Source organism: Teleopsis dalmanni, chromosome 2 (assembly GCF_002237135.1).
Source record: "Teleopsis dalmanni isolate 2A chromosome 2, ASM223713v2, whole genome shotgun sequence".
In the NCBI taxonomy this organism is placed as follows: domain Eukaryota; kingdom Metazoa; phylum Arthropoda; class Insecta; order Diptera; family Diopsidae; genus Teleopsis; species Teleopsis dalmanni.
This window is the reverse complement of record NC_051847.1, coordinates 62,156,804-62,179,083: the sequence shown is the minus strand read 5'-3', so window position 1 is coordinate 62,179,083 and position 22,280 is coordinate 62,156,804. Positions and strand designations below refer to the sequence as shown.

The window sequence follows — 22,280 nt, the reverse complement described above, 5'->3', positions numbered from 1 at the left end:
ATTAAATTTTTAAAAATATTTAAATTTATTAAATATGTTTATGTATTCAATTAGCATAAAATAAATTTTAATTAACACAAACATTCAATATTTGTGTTAATGTGTTTCTTAGTGTAGTGTATGAAATCTTTTAAAATATTTACTGAAATAATTTTAAAATAATATCAAATCAAATGTTCGAAAACCTCTTTATCAAATTTAATATAAATATATAATTAAAGAATGTAAGCTGCATAAGTTTATGATTAAAATTACTATTTTAAATTGAAAACACATTTTGAATATATAACTTTTATTAAAAACATTTTACTTATTATTTTTCAAGATGCTTTTTGACAAGTTTCCTAGGGCCAGGGAGATTGCTCTTTCTAAAGAATTTTAATACAGTTTAACTAATCCACTAAAGCAATTAGTCATACCTTAAATATGTAGCAGAAAACAGTTAAGAATATCGACACTACAATTAATTATAGTAATTTTATCTTCCTACTCCATCTTTAGTAGATAATATATGATAAATACTCTAAAATTTACTGAATCAAACATGTAATAACGTCTCAGTCACAAGATATTTCACATCAGAAAATCTTTACACAGATTTTCTTGCAAAAGGTTTTTGTGAATTCTGGTGAGGACACCAGTGCCGTGCAAATAAATCATACAAAAATTTAAATTCAAACCAAAACAGCTGCTTCACACATCAACACAAATTTTACTTAAAATAAAATGTACGAGTAAGTCTGTGTAACATTTTCAAATTTCGACAGAGATGTTACATTCTCTCAGATGCTCTCATTTATTCGAAAATTTGCTGGTGGAATGAACTTGTATATATACAAGTATATATACACAGTGTTATTCAAAGTTACTACGAGTAGTTCGTGGAACAGACCTATTATTTACAAATGCCAATTGTATGTGTGGTGACCCCAAGAAAGATTAAACAGACAAGATATCAGTAAGGGTCATGTTATGTAGAGTGTCATGGGCTCGTCAAAATTGTCTCTTTTATGCTTTGACGAGAAATTGTAATAATTTGCTTCTGAGGCATAAATAGTCACGGCTTTCATAACCAAATGTGAACCGACATATTGTCATTTTTTTCACTCTTAATTTTACAATTTACATTGAAAACAAGAACAATTCCGAAAGAGAAGCAGAACATAAAGATTGTGTTAATGCTTTAAAACGTAGAATATTTATCAGAGGAACAAATTTAGCAAAATGTTTACAACAACGTGGTTTGAATCAAAAAAAGTAAATTAAACAACAATGTTTAATGTTGGGATTGCATGAAGAAGAAAAAATGTTATATCTATACGTATTCAACAACAATATGTTGTTGACAACATACTCATATTCAATCACATGTATGTGGTGTTAACATTTTCTAGAAGAGACATCAAAAGACATTTTAAAGACATTCAACTAGACCAAATTTGATGTATCTGCTAGAGAATGTTAAGACCATATACATATTAGCGTTATTTATTGGCAAGACGAAACTCGCAGTGTTCAAAGCCCCCTAGTTTAAAATATCACATCAAAAAAATAATACTATTTAATAACAATGTAGTTAATAAATATAATCTCTCATTTTATATCGACTTATTATTATTATACTAGATTAATGCATATGTTTAATTATGTTTAAGCTCGTAATGAATTTAAGTATTTAGATTTTAAGTAATATATATTTGAAATATTTATAGCAACATATACTTCACTCTAGGTAAAATTATTTAGTTCTAATACCAGGAAGTGACCAATTATACAATTATTGTATAACATGTCTGAAATTATAATTCAAATCAGAATAAAAAACAATTATTACAATAAATGCTTTAGCTTTACATTATTATATGATGAGTGATTATGATGAGGATTAGATCTCTTGTTTTTTTATTTTTTTATGTTTATTGTATGAATTAATTCTTAACTATAATAAACTATAATTAATAATATATAAATGATACATTAAATGTGTCGTACGTATCGAGCACTTGAATACGAAACTTAATATGCTACGCTAGTTTTAATTAACTTTTAATTATTATAATTAACTTTTAGTTAATTATTCGTATCTATAATTATTAAGGTTTTTGTACTTAACGTAAGATGCTTACGTTACAAACTTAACAATATGTTTTTGTATTATTTTGTTATCTAATTATCCAATTTTTATCAATTTAAAAAGCAACAAAATCAGTTAAAAAAAATAATTTTATGTTTTACATTAAATTATATGAATTAATAAATATTATATAGTATAATTAATGCAAAGCGATGCGATGTTATTAATAATATATATTCCTTTGAGTATGATTTAAGTAATTTATTCAGAAATACTACTATTTTACAACTCTGGCACCCTAAAAGTTGCGGCTTCTAGATTTGTAAAAAAATATTTTAATTGTGGCAATGTATTTAAAATAATTTGTTTTGGAACAATTCTGCAAAATGGCTTCAGAGTTTGAAAAAGAATTTTTTGTTTCAATGCTCTTGTAACAATATAAATGACAACTAAAATGCGTTTTTACATAAGAGGTACAAGGGGAGGTGAAGCTAATAGTTTGTGTGATAGTTTTCTCTCACACTTTAGTAATCAAATCATAATCCAAGATAATTATAAATACAGTATTTAACCTCATTTAAAACACGAAAAATGTTTATTAAGTGTTTACCAGTTCTTAGAGGTAACATCAGGTACTTATCCACACAAAAGGTGAGACATTTTAAATTAAAACAAAAAAAAATATATTTAAAAAATTTCGACAGTACAGAGAAATGATCAAAGTTCAAATAAAACAAGGAACGCTTGCTGGTGTTCAGAAGTTATTGCCCAATGGAAAACCATTTAATAGTTTTCAAGGAATACCATATGCAAAACCACCAGTTGGAACGCTTAGATTTAAGGTAATTTTAATTAATTTAATTTAATTAATTTGTTAATTTGTATTTCAATTATGTTCTCGACTTGGATAGTCACCTGTGGCGCTTGAACAATTTGATGTACAAGAATTGGATTGTTCTAAAGAACGCGACATGTCACATCATCGTAATCCTTTTCTGCAAAAAATTGTTGGTTCAGAAAACTGTCTTCATTTAAACGTCTATGCGCCTCATTCAGCTAATGAAAAACATTTACCAGTAATGGTTTGGATACATGGTGGTGGCTTCTGGTTTGGTAGTGGAAACAGTGATTCGTTAGTTCTTATTAATTTAAAATAAATTAAATTAAATAATTTGTCTGATTTTAATTATAGTTTCTATCCACTTAAATTAATGGAACATGATGTTGTTGTTGTCACAATTAATTATCGTTTAGGAGCAATGGGTTTTTTAAGTTTACCCGAGGAAGGCATCTATGGTAATGCTGGATTAAAAGATCAAGTAAATAATAAATTATGATCCATTAAAAACTCATTTATAATGTCTTTGTTCTACTAATACAGCGTCTTGCTTTGCAATGGGTACAGGAGAATATTGCAAAATTCAATGGTGATCCAAATAATGTAACAATATTTGGTCAAAGTGCAGGAGCAATTTCTGTTCATATGCATTCTTATGCCGATCATGCAAACAAATACTTTCACAAAGCTATAATGCAAAGTGGTACTGCTAATATGGAATGGTCATTCCAATCGAATCCAGGCTATAAAACCCGAAAATTAGCTAAATTATTAGGTTGTGAGTCAAATAAAACAAGTGATATACTAGCATTTTTGCAATCAGATGCCGTAACTGCTGATAGAATATTACTTTCTAGTCCTTGTGTACTAACAGAAGATGAACGGCGGCGTGGTCTTCCATTACCTTTCAAGCCAGTAGTTGAAGATAAAAAAAGTCCTGACATATTTATCAAAAAACCCATATTAGAAAGCTTACAAACAATTAATGTCGTAAAAGTTCCAACTATAATGGGGTATAATTCTACCGATGGTTTAGGTATGTTATCTAATGCATTACGGAAATTAAATGCTATAGATAATGACTTAGAACGGTTTGTACCACGAGATATACCTTTGCCAGTAGATAGTCCTGGAGTAAAAGCGATTGCTAAAGAAATGCGAAATTTTTATTTTAAAGGTGGAATTATAAATGAAAAATCCTTAAATGAACTCGCGAATGTGTTGAGTGATTATCACTTTGTTGTTGACATGCAGCGTGCCGCAGAATGTCAAGCCCGTTATCAATCGAATGCACCATTATTTTTTTATCGCTTTAATTATGTTGGTGACCATAATATGTACAAACGAGTATATCAATTCGAGGCACTTAAGGGAGCATGTCATGGCGATGAATTATGTTATATGTTTCAAACAGCTGGTGATAAAACAACTTTAACACCGGATGATGAAATATTTGCCAATAAATTGTGTCAGCTTTGGACAAATTTTGCAAAATATGGAAATCCAACTATTAATGGTACAATCAACTGGAAGCCAGTGCGATCCCCAAAAACGGAAGACAGTGAATTCGAATTAGATTATTTATCTATTGATAAACAATTTGAAATGAAAAAAAATCCTGAAGAAAACCGTATGAATTTTTGGCGCAAAATCTATCAAAATTATAATAGAATCGATTATTCTAGGCTTAGCGCTAAACTTTAATATTAAATTATAGTGAATAAGAAGAGTGTCCAATAAATAAAACCCATGATAATTATATTAAATTTGAATAAAATATTTTCGAATTAAATTAACTTCGAATCGTTATATTAATACTAATGTTTTAATATTTTATTATAATTTTTTTATGTCACAAAAATTAAAAAATTAATAATATATTGTTCGTTTTTTTAAATGGTGTTTCTTATCAGAATAGCCACTTATTATGATCTCAGAACTATGCTATTATTTTATAAGAAGTGGATGTATAGGTATTATCTATATTTCCTTAGTTCAATAAAATCTTTTGATAAATATAGACGTGTCAATAGTGTCGGCAAACCTTAACGAAGTGCAGTCAGAATAAAAGCTGCTGAAAAGAGAATTGTGCATAAATGCTGCATTCGTGCAAGCACACTATAGGAAATAATTTATACACTACGTCTTTAACAGCAATAAAATACTTCCACTCTTCAGTTCAAAACAGTGTGCGTAATTTGTTTAATAGCATTTTCTACAACATTATTCTCTAAAATAACAAAATTTCTTAAGTTATTCCAATACCTTAGTCGAATTCTAATAAAATTGAAATTAATTCCTACCGCCCAATATCACTTAATCCATTTTGTTCCAAAATCTTAGATGAAAATCTATATCTAACCCTCTAGCCACGCTGGATTAACTATTATTCTCTTCCTTCTGTACCCATAATCATGTGTCATGTGCCGAAGCTTTTGCCAAAATAGGCATTTACTCCATTATGGATGAACTAAAGCTCTAGAAAGTTATAAAAAAAACTTTAGCTTACATTAAAAACTTCATGACCAATAGAAAAATTATATTTTATGTTTGCAACTCTTATTTTTCTTTTGGATCTCTAACAAATGCTGTACCGCAAGGTTCTGCTATTTCTGTACTTTTGTTAATAACTGCTTTCAATAAACTAAATAAAGCTATAGAAATTGAATTATAAGGAATTGTGTTTAGAGTCCTACGCCGACGATTACCATATAATTAAAAAAGTTAGGAAAAGTAGTAACTTCAATATTGATGCTGTTTTATTTGATATCTTTCATTGGTGTAATTGTTTCGGGGTTAAGCTTGCATTAAACAAATGCAAGCTTAATGTAGAACCCAATCATGCAGATATTGTCACATCGTCACTAACCCCTTCTGATAACGTCATCACGCTTTAAATCCTGAGGATCATCTTCAACAATTGTTACAATTGGTCTAATTACATTCAGTACCTTAGCTCCTCTCTTTCAAACAGATTGAACATAATTTATTGTCTGGCTCTACATGCATGCAACTGTGATCCCATACCCTTAATATCTGTTATCAAATCCAGCATTATGAACAAAATTCACTATGGTCTCTTTTTATATGGAAACGCCGCAAACAGCCAACGTATCAAATTAAAATTAACTTTGCCATTAGTTAGGGGCTAGGAGCATATTGATCTACCCCAATAACAATATCATCTCTGAATCAAAAGTAAATCAAAAGTCTCTAGAAATCAGATATCAATATAACATAGTCAAATTGTACGAGTCTAATCTCTTTCATTTCGACTCTCCTATATTAATGTTTCTTTCCAGAATTCTTAAATCAAAAAAGTCTCTCAAGTACCCCTCAGTTCTTAAGCAAGCAATCGAGATTTGTCTTCTATGGGTTTTACTTTCAAACCACTATCCAAGGATGGATACTATGTACACTCCTCCATAGCATTCCAATTCCTTTAGTATTATTACCAGTCTTCACGATCCTTTAGTAAATCTACTACTTCACCAGAGTTGTTTCAAAAAAGTTTTTGAAACTATGTATACTATAGTATGCATATTCATTATAAATAAATAAAATAAATAAATAGCTATATTTCCTACTAAGGAAGTTATTTAGTACTAGATAGCAAATATTTGTTCTTATTAAGAATATTTAATATTTATTAAAAATATTTTATTTTAGATTTAGTTTTTTAGAGTATGTAAGTGTATACGTTCTTCTAGGTAGATAATATTTGAAACCTTCTTTAATCTAAAGATCTAGAGTTAACTCTATAAAGGATATAATATAGGTTTTGTAAAAGAAATTGTATCATACATTCAAATTGAAAATGAAATTTTTGTTTGACTGGAAAGAAATCAATATAACTACTTAGTTACCAGTAAGATTGTCAACGTATCCAGTCCAATTTATTTAATAGTTATGTCTTAAAAGTGACGGGAATTTGTCTATTGCTATTTATTTCGGTTAATGTTTATAGCTTATTATCAAAAAGTTTATTGTTGAAACTCCAAAATGCGAAAGTTTCATTATAATTATCGATTATATGTTATGTGTAGGTGAATATGACTAAATTCACTGACCCATTTCATCATTTAAGTGAACGTTCAAAGTTCATTTACAAAATTTTCATATTTTTAATTTTAAACTGAGATAAACTTGCATTAAAAAGGTAGAGGTAGATAGATATGACTATATTGATTCGATTTGTGAAATTTATCAAAAAAAAAAATTAATTTTATAAGAGTACAAAACAATATTATATAAATAAATATTTATACAATATACATAAATATTATTATTTATTTAATACAGACCCTTATCTGCCTTACTGACTTAAAATAATCTGGAGAAAAATGTATATGTTTGTGCTTTGATGGAAGATACAAAATGTGGTTCTTATGAATTTATTTTTCGGTTCTGTTGATGATATATAAATGCTTAGATGATTGGCGAGAGTTTAAGTTCCACTCCTAGCTTAATTTCAAAATTTATTGACTGTATTTTTTCTAAAGTTAATAGTTAAGGATGCATTTACTTCAAAGTAATTAAATTTACTATGCAGTTCATCAGTTGTATCTCGAATAATATTGGATAATGTCAATCCAATTTAATCAATATCAATAAATATTAATCCACTTAATGTTTTTATAACTAAGTTGATTTTATTGTTCCAGTGGAAATCTGTTTTTCTTTTGGTACGCCTTTTTGACAAATACTGAAATTTTGACGAGAGTGGTACGTACCATTTATTCGCAAATGAGAAGTAGTTCCGATTTATAATACCTCCACAAATTTTATTTAAATTATTTTTAACTAATGTGAGATAAATTAATAATTTTCACAAAAATCATTTTTTTTTATTATAAAGAGTCCAATTAAAATTGCACAATTGTTTTAATAACAGAACAAAAAATATATCAACACAACAAATAAGAAAAGCATACATTAAGCTAAGAGAGCAATTCAAATGTTTAGTTCTATAGATATAAGTGCTTGGCAGTTGTCTCTCATAGAGTTCCGTAGATATAAATGTTTGGTAGTTGTCTCTCATAGAGTTCTATAGATATAAATGCTTGATTGTTGTCCCTCATACAGTTCTATAGATATAAATCTTTCTCAGGTTCGCTCAATTTCAAGTAATCAAATTATATTCCAAGATAATCGTAATTACGTTATTTAAACGGATTGATACATGAATAAATGTTTATTAAGTGTTAGCTGTGCTTAGAGTTAACTTCAGATACTTTTTAACGTAAAAAGTAGAAAGTATTAATTACAGTGCTAACAAAAACAAAATAAAAATAATATAAAATATAGCAATTTATGCAGTACGAAGAGATGATCAAAGTTCAAATAAAACAAGGAACGCTTGCTGGCGTTCAGAAATTATTGCCCAATGGAAAACCATTTAATAGTTTTCAAGGAATACCATATGCAAAACCACCAGTTGGAACGCTTAGATTTAAGGTAATTTTAATTTTAATTTGTTAATTTGTATTTTAATTATGTTTTCGACTTGGATAGTCACCTGTGGCGCTTGAACAATTTGAAGTACAAGAATTGGATTGTTCTAAAGAACGCGACATATCACATCATCGTGATCCTTTTCTTCAAAAAATTGTTGGTTCAGAAAACTGTCTTCATTTAAATGTCTATGCGCCTCAATCAGCTAATGAAATACAGTTGCCAGTTATGGTTTGGATACATGGTGGTGGCTTCTGGTTTGGTAGTGGAAACAGTGATTTGTAAGTTTTCATTAATTTAAATTAATTTAACTAATAATTTATCCGGTTTTCATTATAGTTTCTATCCACTTAAATTAATGGAACATGGTGTTATTGTTGTCACAATTAATTATCGTTTAGGACCATTGGGATTTTTAAGTTTACCCGAGGAGGGCATCTATGGCAATGCTGGATTAAAAGATCAAGTAAATAATAAATTGTGATCCATTAAAAACTCATTTATAATGTCTTTGTTCTACTAATACAGCGTCTTGCTTTGCAATGGGTACAGGAGAATATTGCAAAATTCAATGGTGATCCAAATAATGTAACAATATTTGGTGAAAGTGCAGGAGCAGCTTCTGTTCATATGCATTCTTATGCCGATCATGCAAATAAATACTTTCACAAAGCTATAATGCAAAGTGGTACGGCTAATATGGAATGGTCATTCCAATCGAATCCAGGCTATAAAACCCGAAAATTAGCTAAATTATTAGGTTGTGAGTCGAATAAAACAAGTGATATACTAACATTTTTGCAATCAGATGCCGTAACTGCTGATAGAATATTGGCTTGCACACTTGGCGTACTAACAGAAGATGAACGACGGCGTGGTCTTCCATTACCTTTTAAGCCAGTAGTTGAAGATAAAAATAGTCCTGACATATTTATCAAAAAACCTATATTAGAAAGCCTGCAGGAAATGAATGTAGTGAAGGTTCCAACTATAATGGGCTATAATTCTGCCGAAGGTTTAGCTATGTTATTCAATGCATTACGCAAATTAAATGCTATAGAAAATGACTTAGAACGGTTTGTACCACGTGATATACCATTGCCAATAGATAGTCCTGGTATTAAAGCCATTGCTAAGGATATGCGAGATTTTTATTTTAAAGGTGGAATTATAAATGAAAAATCCTTAAATGAACTCGCGAATGTATTGAGTGATTATCACTTTGTGGTTGACATGCAGCGTGCCGCAGAGTATCAAGCCCGTTATCAAACGAATGCACCATTATTCTTTTATCGTTTTAATTATGTTGGTGACCACAATATGTACAAGCGAATATTCCAATTCGAGGCACTTAATGGATCATGTCATGGTGATGAGTTATGTTATATTTTTCAAACAGCTGGTGATAAAACTACTTTAACACCGGACGATGAAATATTTGCCAATAAATTGTGTCAGCTTTGGACAAATTTTGCAAAATATGGAAAACCAACTATTGATGATGCAATCAACTGGAAACCAGTGACATGTCCGGAAACGGAAGATAGTGAATTCGTATTAGATTATTTATCTATTGATAAACAATTTGAAATGAAAAAAAATCCTGAAGAAAATCGTATGGATTTCTGGCGCAGCATCTACCAACATTATGACAGAATCGATTACTCTAGACTAAGCGCAACGGTTTAATATAATATGTATATGAAATTGTAATGAACAATGAAAGTATTCGATATGGAAAACATATGATAATTATAATTATCTTAATAAATAAAATTGTTTCTAATTTACTTCTATAATGTATATTAAGAAATTAATATATTACAAAAACCAAAAATCTGTTAAATACGTCTTTTTTTTAATACTATTTACTTTTAATACTGATTATTCCTCTATCTTAAATAAAATATGTAAGAAGTATTACTTCAAGATATAAGAAATTAATTACCTGACCAAGTTACCTTACTTTGATTGTTTAAGAATACAAATATTTTATAGAGCACTTAACACTATGGGAGCTGAACACTGGTTCAGTAAACCCGCACACGTATTACTTAACATCTATTAAGTACAATTCAGCAATAGTAAACTTTGAGTGGATATGATTAGATGTATTCTAATTATTCTATTCTAATCAACAATTTTTGGATAGAAGTTTGGTTGAACTTTGAGATGTGCTAATCCAAAATAATTGAATTTTTATGTCATTTAATATTTGGTTCGAATATTGCTTAATGTCTGTATGAAAATTATTGGTTTAATCTGGTATCTAGTGTTATTCAAATATTTCTCGAATTTAGTTGAATTATTTATCGCATACCATTATCATAATTGCAAAATAATAAAAGGATTATATTAGCACAAAAAGATGTGATTATAAAAGATCTAATGTATTTAAAGACTGCCATAAATGCATGGAACTACGATATCCAGGATTTAGCTTTGGTATAAAACCACGCTTCAAAAATCTTTAAAAAATACTTAATAATTCTATCCCAGGAATAGAGATTTATACCAACCTAATAATTTTTTTTTATATATAATTGATGGAGATTATATAGTTGCGAAAAAAATGTTTATTTTAACAATTTGCACAAACATTTATCTCTATATGGTATCGATTGAGAATAATAGGTCTTTGTGTGGTTTAAAGTCAGTCAGATTAATTTAACCTAGCAAGGATATTGTATCATGAATATGTGCGACAATGTGAGCCGGGTGCCTGTAAACAGTTTAGCCTTTAGAGTTCCTGAGACTGTTCTTATGTTATGTTATCGATTTGCTTAATCTGACAACTGTTGAACCACACATGTGTACCATATTCGTTGAGTAAACTGAGTAGATAATTCGCTGAAGTACCCCATGAGGTCTCTGCCAGTTTTGGAACACTATTGTTTCTTTCAAGTTATTGTCAAGTACTTTTGACTAGCATTGTGTTTGTGTACATTGTCATTAAAATTTATTTGTAGGACCCTTTTTCTCTATATGGTAAAACTTATTTGCGAATGGTGAAACACAAGAGTAATCATATAGTGATACTTAGCGTTGTCGTATTTTATTTAATGTTGTGGCTATATTTGATTTTTAAAATTAGTTCTTCATAACGTTTTACAAATAAATAAATAATATACATTTTATTTTACATTACTATTTATTTGACTAGTATTTTCACTTATAACTAAAATATACAAATAATTTATAAAGAAATTTGAATTTCCTTTGTGACAAAAAGTACAATTTAAGCAAATCCCAACTTAATTATTTAATTTGGTTATTCAATTTAAAAAAAAAATTATTTTCTTCTTAATGTAAGTAAAATAAAATTTATAAATACAAACGACAAAAAAAAAACTACACATTCAGTTAAGAGAGAGCAAAATAAATGTTCTATAGTACAATTCTATAGAAGTACATGAATAACATACATACACACACACAAAAATACATTGTATACATATTCATAAAATTGGGATTCATTTTAAAAACAAAAACTTTACCAAAGTCACCTATATACATATAGCATATGGTATATTTTGTAGTCATGTTACTTTATCACACATACATTCCCTATCAATGATGTTCAATAAACCTACGGATAAAGCTTATTTGAACAAAAACAAAAACAAAAAAAAAAAATTAAAAACGTTTTAATGCAAACGTTCTCTTAAGATACAAACAAATGGCTCGGTGTATTAATTCGTACTGCTCCGAGTTCTGAACCATCCCGCCACGTTGAAGACGCAAGTTACATACTATGCCCAATATATCCACAAAGATGTCTGGCAATTTTGCTAAAGATGAGAGTGAGGGCAGTTCATTTCCGGTGAAATGATTCGGTCTGATTTCAATTATCGTTTCTTTTTCCTCTTTCTTGGGGACCTGTTTTGAGTCCTTCTCTTTATAATTCAAAATATATTTTATATAAAGCAATGTATTACGCGTAAAATTGCTATCAGTATCATTACTCATTTGGCATATGTCTCCACTTTCATTAATTGCATCTATAAAACATTTCGGTAGACTAAAATCTACAGGGCTAAGTACTTGCATTAATGCAGCCTCCTTTGTGACCGCAGCTGCCATTGAAGTCAATGAATAGGCAAGAGATTGACGTAATTGACGTATGCCATTAAGAATTGCGGTTAAGCAACCAGTGCGACCAATACCAGCAGAACAGTGTATCACTGGAAATGGTTGCATTGAGTTAAAGATATCCTGTTGATATAGAGCAACTTGTTGTGGTTCTATATGTATTTGTTGAGTCGGTGTTACACTATCTTCGCAGTATGTTTCGAATTCTTTCTCACACTTGCCCAAGTTCAATAAATGCAAACACATGTCAACCAAAGTATTTACGTCTCTAGGTGAGCGATGATCCGGCCAATCGGGATACCAATAGTGATAACTATAAAACTTCTGTATAAGAAGTTTATTACGGTTGACATTATAGTCCGGCAAATGGTAATTGAGACAGTAGAGTATAACAAATTTTCGTATAGAAAATCCGTTCTTTTTAACAATTCCAATATTTTTAATTACGAAAAAGTTGGCAACGCGTGGGAAGAACGCATATATTTCATCATTGAGGTCCGTCTCAAATGATTCGAAACAAACGCTTTGTTCCGCAAAATGCGTTTTATTTGGATATGGTAATTCATCGTTTTGATTTAAAAATGGTTTCAAAAACTCCTGTAGTTCTTTATTTGCTGTTACGGTCTCTTGTTTATTTGTAGTAATAAAAATTTCATTTAGTTCCACTGGAAAGTAAATAGCGCATTTTTGACGATTATTTTCCAAGAAATTGGTTAGCATCACGATTTTTTGAAAATACTGTGGTAAAATGTGATTCTCTTTGATGCCGGTATGAGTGGTTATAGTTCTATCTGAAACATGTATATGTTTTTGTGTGTTTTGATAGATCATAAGCCAAAATTCGAAGGTGGTATTTGGTAAAGGACCTTGGGTAGCTACATAACCTTTAGATGTATAATCTGGACCCTGTAACAAAAGCAATATTTTACAATAAATTATAAGCTATAAATAACTTTATTACCTTTATATAGTTGGCATTAATGTATGGAACTTCATCTGTTGTATAGGACAGCTTTGGTTCATCCGTCACTAACGCATCATCGATATCTTTGGGTATGGGTATTAGTTCTTTTTCTAAAATAAAACGTGAATTTTCATTTGGTAAAATTGTTTTATATCTATTTTTAGCTTGGGAACCAAAAACCATGGGTTTTTCCTGATGATTTAATGGTAAGTCCCAGAATTCCTTGTGCAATTCCCGAAATAAGCGTTTCTGTTCAAGATCATCCGGTTTTATATTTTCTGAAATAGTACTGATCACATCTTGGTATCTTGTAGCTACTTCACTATCTTCTGAAGTGGATAGTAGGCCACTAATAGGAGTCTCAGTTTCTTTGTTGTTATGGTGTGCACTTAAAACAGGAAGTTGATGTTCAACTATACTTTTACTGTTAGTTGTGTAACTGCTGTCGAATAAATAATTGAATTTAATAAGATCGATTTGGCTCAGTGCATTTGACGCGTTTTGTAGCATCTGTATATTTGCAAGATACATTTTAAACTCCTCACTAGTGGTTTGTGGCGACAACGGACGTGTCATAATATTTCGTACCCCCGTGCAATTGCATACAGTGCTCTCCTCAAAATTAAAATGATCGCGCTTGGTATCTTGTGCGTGTGCAACACTGGGATTTAGGTCTGAAACTGAACCGTAGCACACCTGGTTGGCATCACGTTTGTGCGCTTGGTTAAGGTCTGCAAACTGTTTGTTACCTTTGTTAAGATTTTCGCTACTGAAAAATTTTCGCTGATGAGTTTCAGCACAGCAGTTTGAAGGCAATTTTATTTGAATATCTGGTTCGATAGCAGATGAATCACCTAAATACAGGCTGCGCTCTGTGCCGCCTATACCACCGAATGAGCTACTCATATTTAGTGTAAGACTTTGATTTGAACCTCTTCTCTCAAGTAAACCGCCACGTTTAGGTGTAGTATTACTCGGTGTATTGTTAGTTGGTGTTACAAAAGAGGTTGTTCTAGTAACTCCGCTTGTAAGGTGCGTTTGACATCTATCTACGTTTAGAGAATTTTGACTGACAAAAGTTTTTAAGTTACCGCAAGAAGTTGCACTGAGATTATTCAATGTAAGACTGTGATTGGAACCCCGACGTCTGAATAAACTTTGTCTGGCTCCTTGTGTGGTATTTGAGTTCGTGTGTGTAATATTCAAAGGATGTGGGGTGCTTGAAACACTTTGATCTAAATTATAACTTGATTTAGAGTTGAGATTTGTTGTAGAGTTTCCAACAGAACCGAGACTATAGTTTGATGCACTTAAACCAGTACGGCAGCTGCCTAAAAGATTACTACACGAGCCGTGTAAGCTTAAGTTTAGAGTGAGACTATGATTGGATCCTCTGCGTTGAAGTAAATTTGTAGATGAACTTGAATTTGTGTTTTTTGTGCGTACAATTTGTGGTTGTGCCAAAGTCGTTGGCAGATCCATTGACTTTTGTTTTAATGGAAAGTCACAACTTTTCGGACTAGAAGTGAACTCCACTAAAGTAAGAAATTCTGGTAGGGTTTTTAAGTTTGTATTTGATGCATGCAAAATAGGGTTCGGCTTGTGTAACCCCCTATGGACATTCGTTAATGAATTTGGTGTTAACGAATTATTGGAAGTACTTTGGATATGTGTTTGATATATTTTTTTATTTTCGCTTTCATCTATTTGCACTTCATCATCTTCCTTTAATATTACAACTTTACTCATTAGTTTTTCATTGTTACTTATGTCCGATAATGATTTCTTTGAGGTTTCTATGCATAAATTTTTACGATTAAATGGTGTAAAATCTGATGAACCTGGTACTCGACGTCGCAGACTTCTGGAGAAGCTCGTACCAGTAAAATATTCAGGGTGATGAGAATAATGTAAATTGTGTGTATCTCCGTATGCAGATAGCTGCGATAATGAAGTTGAGCGATTTGATGTGTTTTGCATGTTAATTTCAGGTCGTAGCCTATCGCCACTACACCGCAACTGCCCACTACTTAATTTTAGTGGTTTTGTTTCAAATTCATTAATATGTGTTTGACTTCCACCAGATACTACAATTCTTAGTTCAGATTCATTTACAGCTACTGCTGCTGCTGAATCCAATGAGAGAGCCTTTTCTTTTGTGCTTTTTATTGTTGGTGTCTTTGGCTTGGGAGATGGCGATGACGGTTGTGGAGCCTGATTGGATGGTATATCTGTTATCTTTATAGTCAAATTATTCTTATTTTTACGATTTTTGCGAGAGTCAGTTTTGTGGAGAGTGAAGGATTGTTTAATATTATCTGTTTGCTTATTTTTAACTAAATCATCACTATTAGATTCGAGATTGATGTTTTTATTTCCTGTATATTCCGTATCATTAACGTTGTCCATTTCTATGCTTGGAGATTTAAATCTTGATTTTCTATTTGCCATATTTTGCTTAGAACGTAGTTGATTGTCACGGCAAGTACCATTTTCATCTATTTCTATACTTTGTTCTTGTACAATTTGATCTATTTCCGGAAATTTGAAGTAATTGCCATTTTTGTAACCAGCTGAACTGATAACACCTAAAGGCGATCCTCCAAGACTAAGATTATTAATAGAAGATAAAAGTTTCGGTGAGAAAGATAATCGATTACTTCCAAGCATAGCAGCCTCATGCATTGGATATATTTTTGGTGAGCCGTTTTCATCAATCAGTGGAGAATTATTACCACTACTGCATTTATAAATATTTTCATCATGCTTATCTTTTAGTTTAGGTATTGTGTTTTCTTTATTAGCAACAAATCCGTCAGCTTCCATTTTACTTTCCACTGAAGCAGTATGCTTCAAAACTAAGTTTTGTGGAGAACAGGAACGTCGTTCGTAAAGAGAAAATCGTTTATACTTATGAGTTACCACAGGTGAAGAGGATTGCACTTGTTTAGCTGTTACAACCGGAATTTTTGGTGTAGGTATTTTTTTCATATTTTCAAAGTCAAAACTTTGCTGTGACAATTCCATTGCACTTTCGTCCAAAGCTAACTTACCAGCAACAGAACCAGTAGATGAAGCAGCTTCTTTACTTTGGTTTAACTTATCTGTATTGGGTGAAGGAAAGTCGAATGATCCTTGTAAAAAATCCAAAGGTGTAAAATATGGTGTACTTTTATTACTTTCTGTGATGTCATCATCGTTTGTGGGCAACGAATATTCAAATGCTGTGCGTGTCAATTCTTCAGTTGTCGAATTATGACTTTCTAAAGTCGTATTTTCGTTATTTTTAAAATTTTCCATTGCAACTATTTTAAAATAGTGACAAAGAGAAAAATTCGGTCGTTATCAATTCTCGGGTATCCATATTTAATATATTCCTGGAAAATACATAAATTTATAAAACTATTCAGCCTTTTTATTGCTTTCACATACCTTAAATTTAAAATATGATCTGCAGCAGGCAAAAAATATTTTCTGGAATACAAAAAAAAGGTATTAATTCTGAAAAATGTTTATGCTCTAAATACATTCAGGCAAAAATTGTATTTTTCCAATTACATACATTTATAAATGTGTACATATTAACGCCAGATATGCAAAAAAAAACCTTTTTCATATCAAAATGCAACATTTGCAATAATTTTTACATTTCTTAATTTTGTAACTTCAAGTTTCTTTCTCTAATTAAATTTGTTAGCATTTTGTGTATATGTTGAAAATGAAATGAGGGAGAACATACCTATATTATAGCTAAATCCAAAAATATTTACGAAGTTAACCATCTTGCTTGTTGAATTTATTGTTGATGTGCGCTCATTATTTTGATTTGCGTTAACATTACTAATATTTAATTTTATAATTTACTCAAGTGAGTCTCAAAGTTATTAAAAGTATATTTTAATTTGACAATTATGCCCTACTTTTACACACAGCAGCGACGTTGTGCGCAGTATTCTGGTATAACTTATTTGTTTTATTCGTCTTCGAACACATAATAAACACTCCGTGTGGGAAGTAAATCATAATAATAAGAAAACGTCAAACAATCAAACGACAAACTAGTGTTGTAAAGCGATGTATTCAGTAGCAAAAAAATATTTGCAACTTACAAAAGAAACTATGTGAAGCAACAACAATGCTTTTAAAATCTTTAAAGTTCGCTTTTACTCGCAAAAAGTTTTACATCTTAAGCTTTAGTAGTTAAGTTTTAGGAGTCAAATTCAAAAATTAGTCTATTGTGAATGTTCACTGGAAATATGTTGTAAAATTGTAGTCATCCGGATTTCATTTACTAATAAATTCAAATACATAAATAAATTAATTAATTTGAATATATAAAACAAATATGCTCATTATAGCCCTTCTAATAATCATTTTGTTTTTTTTTTTTATTATAATTAATTAATTTTCAGTGATCACAATTTTTATATTTTATATTGTACACAACACAACACAAAATATATGTAAAAAAAAGTATTTAACATATTTTAGAAGTGATGCTAATTTGTTTCAACTAAATCAGGACTGTCCAAAGTACACATGCTACCCACGGTTAATTTTTATGCGGCCCGCAACATGTTTTTAATCTATTACAATTACACCAATTTTTTTTGATGCACTGGTAAAACTACATTATTTTATTTTTATGGTATACCAAATAAATGAATTTAAATTGTTAAATTAATAGAACTGAATTTTACATTATAACCATATTTTTATTTTTGCCGTAAACAACTAAGAACGTATATATTTGATTCTGTGGCCATCCAATCTGTACAGTAATTTGTATTGAACCACAATCGCATCTGGTCTAGAGTGCCCTGAATTAGATAATACTACGCGAGACATTGGCATCACTGTTGTAATCTGACAAGTGTTATGTTTTGACAAATAGCAAAAGTAGCACAATGCAAGCAAATTACGTTGTTTATAAAAATAAATAATTAACATAATTTAAAAAATAAATTGAATACAAAATAAAAAGGAACGGTAAAAATGTTGAAAATTTCAAAATAAAACATTTAAATTTTTCTTTTTTCAATTATCAAAGTTATGAAATTTTTGAATTTGGTTTGAATTTTTGTTTATATCTGATTTTTGACATATTTTGCATTTTCGTTGGAATATCAAATGAATGTTCACAATAGTTCGTTTACTGTGTTAGTAACACCGAAGTGTATTGCTAGTATACAACAAGATAGAGAAAATAATGTTGTTGTTTTACATACATTTCGGCCAGTCTAGGCTAACAACTTTAAGTTTTTTGCCATACTTGCGAGCCATGAAAAGGCCTATAGATACAGAAAATTGTATTGTTGTTTTGCGTACATTTCGGTCAGTATAGGACAGCAACTTCCTGTTTTTTGATATGCTTGCAAGACCACCGAAAACGTCTTATGTTCTTTTGTGGCAAAATTCAATATTTTCCAAATCAGTAAAGATATTAAAATTAAATTTCTTTTCAAATAATTTTTGATTAATTTTCTTTGGAATATTTTTTAAAACCATTCTATTTGAGCCTAAACTTTCTGTTTGGGCAGATGTACATGCCATTTGTACATTTTACAGCACTTAACGATAAATTTTTATTTGTAGAATTCTACCATCTCTAACTGTCAAATGTAAATGTTTATTTTGAATTATTATTTACTTCACTTCTAGTTCACAGAAGCATGGCTGATAGATTTCTTTATACAATATAAGTATTTAAATATAACAATAAATATATTTATACAAATAAGATGTCGGTACAAAAAAATTTACGTTCTCCAAAGGAGATAGAAGTAATTGAATATCCTGGTAATGTTGTAAATGTAGACAAAATGCTTGCTACACTTGGTGGCATTAACAAAATTTCACAGGTAATGAATATGAGTTTTATGGTATATTATAGTTATGGTATATTATTAAAAATTATTTAATATACATTTATCAATCTTAAACATTCAAAGTATTTTACAGGTAGTTTTTCGATAGTGATTTTATGAAATTCGAACCACTTAGACTCAATGAACAAATGTATTTCTGTATATGTTATGATATAAGTATGTTTTTATGTTATATAATGAATTATATTATATTTATTAATAGTACAGTGTATGGTTTTGTATACGGAAATCTAGTCCCTAGTTTTCAGTTTATATACAACATATGTCTATTTAAACAAATAGTCTTTGAGTGAATACTCTTTTAAGTGGGCACTCTTACAAAAGGGTCTTTGTCTTCATCTTGCAATGTTGCTAGTGTTTTCTTTTTTCATACAAATTTAGTTTATATAACGAATTGTTGTCTTAAAGGGATAGAAGTGCAGATGGTGTTTGCTTAAGAGAATTTTCATTCTTTATGTAAAATATACAAAACTGTTTAAGTATTTAATTGCACTAATATTATTATATATTTTTTATATAAATAATTTTTATTCCTTATTTATTTTTTAGGCATTAAGTTCACAGAACACTGCTTTACAACTCAAATTTCATCCAGAAAATCCTTTTAATAAGCCAGTGCTCTGTGAACCTGTTGAGCATACTGGCTTCTTGCTTAGTGTAAAAGTTCGTCGTTCTAAGCGCGATAAGACAAAACCACCAAAATATGAAGTAACAATATTAGGAAATACTGTCAGAAGCTTTATATTTGAAAGTACTTCACTTCAAAATACAATAACAATATAGTACAACATATCTTATTAAAGATATATTTAATTACAGATCTCTGCGATTTTCAATACTTACCTTTAGTAAAAGATGATAAACAAACATTAACTTTTCATAAAGGTTTGGTAATCTCGAAATCTGTAACCGATGTAAAATACCTCGAGTGAGTAAAATTACAATTTCAAATAATATTCTTAGTAATAAAAAAAGAAATTCAATTTAATTTATTTTTGTCCACAGCAATAGCAGTTTACCAGGCCTTAACATACCAAATGTTTTTGCACGATCAGATGTAGTGCAAATGAATTATTTCCGTAACGAACCAGTAGGCGATGGGCAAATGGATGCTTTGGGTGTATTACAGAAGACTATATCCGATAGTCGTGATGTGATTAATTTTAGTATGGTTAATCCTTTCCCAATACAACCAGACACACAAATTCTGAAACGAATGCGCGTAAAATATGTTTCAGATGAGCAGTTTATACGTGTGAAAAATGTATGAAATAAATATATTTTTTAACTTAAAAATATATATAATATATATAATCATTATAGCTTTTCGAGGAATGTCCTATATGGACACGTATTGCTTTAATATATGAGAGTGGCGTTTTAAATGATAAACTGAAGTGTATAACACCTTCGCTTGCTTACTATTTTGCGAGTGGACCTTGGCGTACACTATTCGTGCGTTATGGTTATGATCCACGGAAAGATTTTAATAGTCGTTTCTATCAAACATTTGACTTCCGTATGAGATTTCGCTCTGGTGTATCAGAATTCGTAAGTTAAACGTGAATAATATAAAGTAAATTTTATTAAACTTATTTTGGCGCAGTTTTCACAACTTTCAGATAAGCGTAAGAATAAACGTACAACAAAAGATTTAACAGAAATGGAATACGATGATGAACAAGATGATGTTACTTCTCTAGCAATAGATGCTAATTATCCATATTTAGATGAAGATAGAATGCCACGTTCCAAACAGTGCATATTAAGGGTAAGCAATTTATTTTAAAAAATATATTTATTTTTATTTCTTGGTTTCTTTTTTTTTAGTATCGTGATATTCACATACCGAGAATACAAGAAATGCTTGTTAAGATACCTTCACCACAAACAGGTGCAATATGCAATGAAAAAACTGGTTGGTTACCACAAGGATTCGATAATCAAGTCCGACATATTATAAGTAATAATATAAGAGATATTCTAAGGAATTATTATCGAACACATAAAGAAGATGAAGAAATTAAAGTAAGTAATTATAAAAATTTTATTGTATACGGATCTTTACTAAAGAAATTATTATAAAATATAAATTAAATACACTTTTGCATCAACACCCAAATATGTTTGTTTTCCCAAACACCGGGGTATGCAGAGATAAACTCATTTAACAATACGAAGTAGTTAAAAGCTACATATATTTTATATATGTACACCCGTGTGATTATATGAAGTGCTAAAATCCAAAAAATACTAGTAATTTTGATCCCAAAAACAATTTTATATATGTTTAAAATTTTGCTTTTTGGTAAACCATTGAAAATTTGAAGACGATACGGCTCTCCTAGAACTTAAGATATGTCAATTTAAAAGTAAAATAAAAAAGAAACGGATATATGGGTGTTGACATAAAGTTTAATATATATATAATATCAATATAATAATATATATAATATAAATATAATATATATATAATATAAATATAATATATATTTTAAATGATTTTACAGGCAAAAATGGTTGCTGAGAATATAGAAAATGAGGATGATATGCAATTAGGCGTTGACATAGAAGAAGCTGAATATATGGACATAAATGTAGAAGAATCATTAGAAGATAATTTTCAACAGTTAATGGATGATTTAGAGGGCTGAAAAAGTAAATTAACATTAAATTAATTTGTTTTTTTTTTTTAAATTGTGTTTTTAATAATATACCCTATAATTTAATTTAAGTAAAGATTATGAGTTTAAAATTAAAATGAGTTTCAAATAGTAACGGAAATCCATATATAATAGTTATATGTGTTTCCAATCCCACGAAAACTAATTAGATTACATAGTGGTGAACATCTTTTATTCGTATTCATGTCTTACCATTTACAATACTATCAAATTACCAACGTAAGGGAATTCAATTAATTTAATTCAGATCAATTTTAGATAGAATAAGTTGACTTTTGGCTAAATG

At 29.7% G+C, this 22,280-nt stretch overlaps 4 protein-coding genes across 5 annotated transcripts; 3 read left to right on the top strand and 1 right to left on the bottom strand.

Annotated features, from left to right (window-relative positions):
• The first annotated feature begins 2,399 nt into the window (after positions 1–2,399).
• Positions 2,400–4,760, top strand: LOC119679134 (venom carboxylesterase-6-like). 2 transcript variants are annotated; one of them, XM_038091323.1, is made up of 5 exons: positions 2,400–2,725; positions 2,784–2,916; positions 2,986–3,206; positions 3,267–3,393; positions 3,456–4,760. In XM_038091323.1, exons 2-5 carry the CDS (start codon positions 2,788–2,790, stop codon positions 4,614–4,616), a joined length of 1,638 nt encoding a protein of 545 aa, XP_037947251.1. In that variant the 5' UTR covers positions 2,400–2,725; positions 2,784–2,787; the 3' UTR covers positions 4,617–4,760. The 2 variants fall into 2 exon arrangements, with proteins under 2 accessions (XP_037947251.1, XP_037947250.1); XM_038091322.1 differs by having other exon boundaries at positions 2,779–2,916.
• A 3,370-nt stretch (positions 4,761–8,130) lies between these two features.
• LOC119679135 (acetylcholinesterase-like) lies at positions 8,131–10,171 on the top strand. Its single transcript, XM_038091324.1, has 4 exons — positions 8,131–8,369; positions 8,427–8,647; positions 8,706–8,832; positions 8,895–10,171. Exons 1-4 carry the CDS (start codon positions 8,226–8,228, stop codon positions 10,053–10,055), a joined length of 1,653 nt encoding a protein of 550 aa, XP_037947252.1. The 5' UTR covers positions 8,131–8,225; the 3' UTR covers positions 10,056–10,171.
• Positions 10,172–11,539: 1,368 nt separating this feature from the next.
• Positions 11,540–16,896, bottom strand: LOC119677813. Its single transcript, XM_038089344.1, has 3 exons — positions 16,855–16,896; positions 13,420–16,799; positions 11,540–13,364 (listed from the first exon to the last, which is right to left on the bottom strand). The coding sequence occupies exons 2-3, from the start codon at positions 16,720–16,722 to the stop codon at positions 12,003–12,005; spliced, it is 4,665 nt and encodes a 1,554-aa protein (XP_037945272.1). The 5' UTR covers positions 16,723–16,799; positions 16,855–16,896; the 3' UTR covers positions 11,540–12,002.
• Positions 16,897–19,163: 2,267 nt separating this feature from the next.
• Positions 19,164–21,964, top strand: LOC119674682 (general transcription factor 3C polypeptide 5). Its single transcript, XM_038085836.1, has 8 exons — positions 19,164–19,283; positions 19,860–20,061; positions 20,130–20,238; positions 20,316–20,574; positions 20,634–20,861; positions 20,917–21,081; positions 21,141–21,338; positions 21,821–21,964. The coding sequence occupies exons 1-8, from the start codon at positions 19,164–19,166 to the stop codon at positions 21,962–21,964; spliced, it is 1,425 nt and encodes a 474-aa protein (XP_037941764.1).
• The last annotated feature ends 316 nt before the right edge of the window (positions 21,965–22,280 follow it).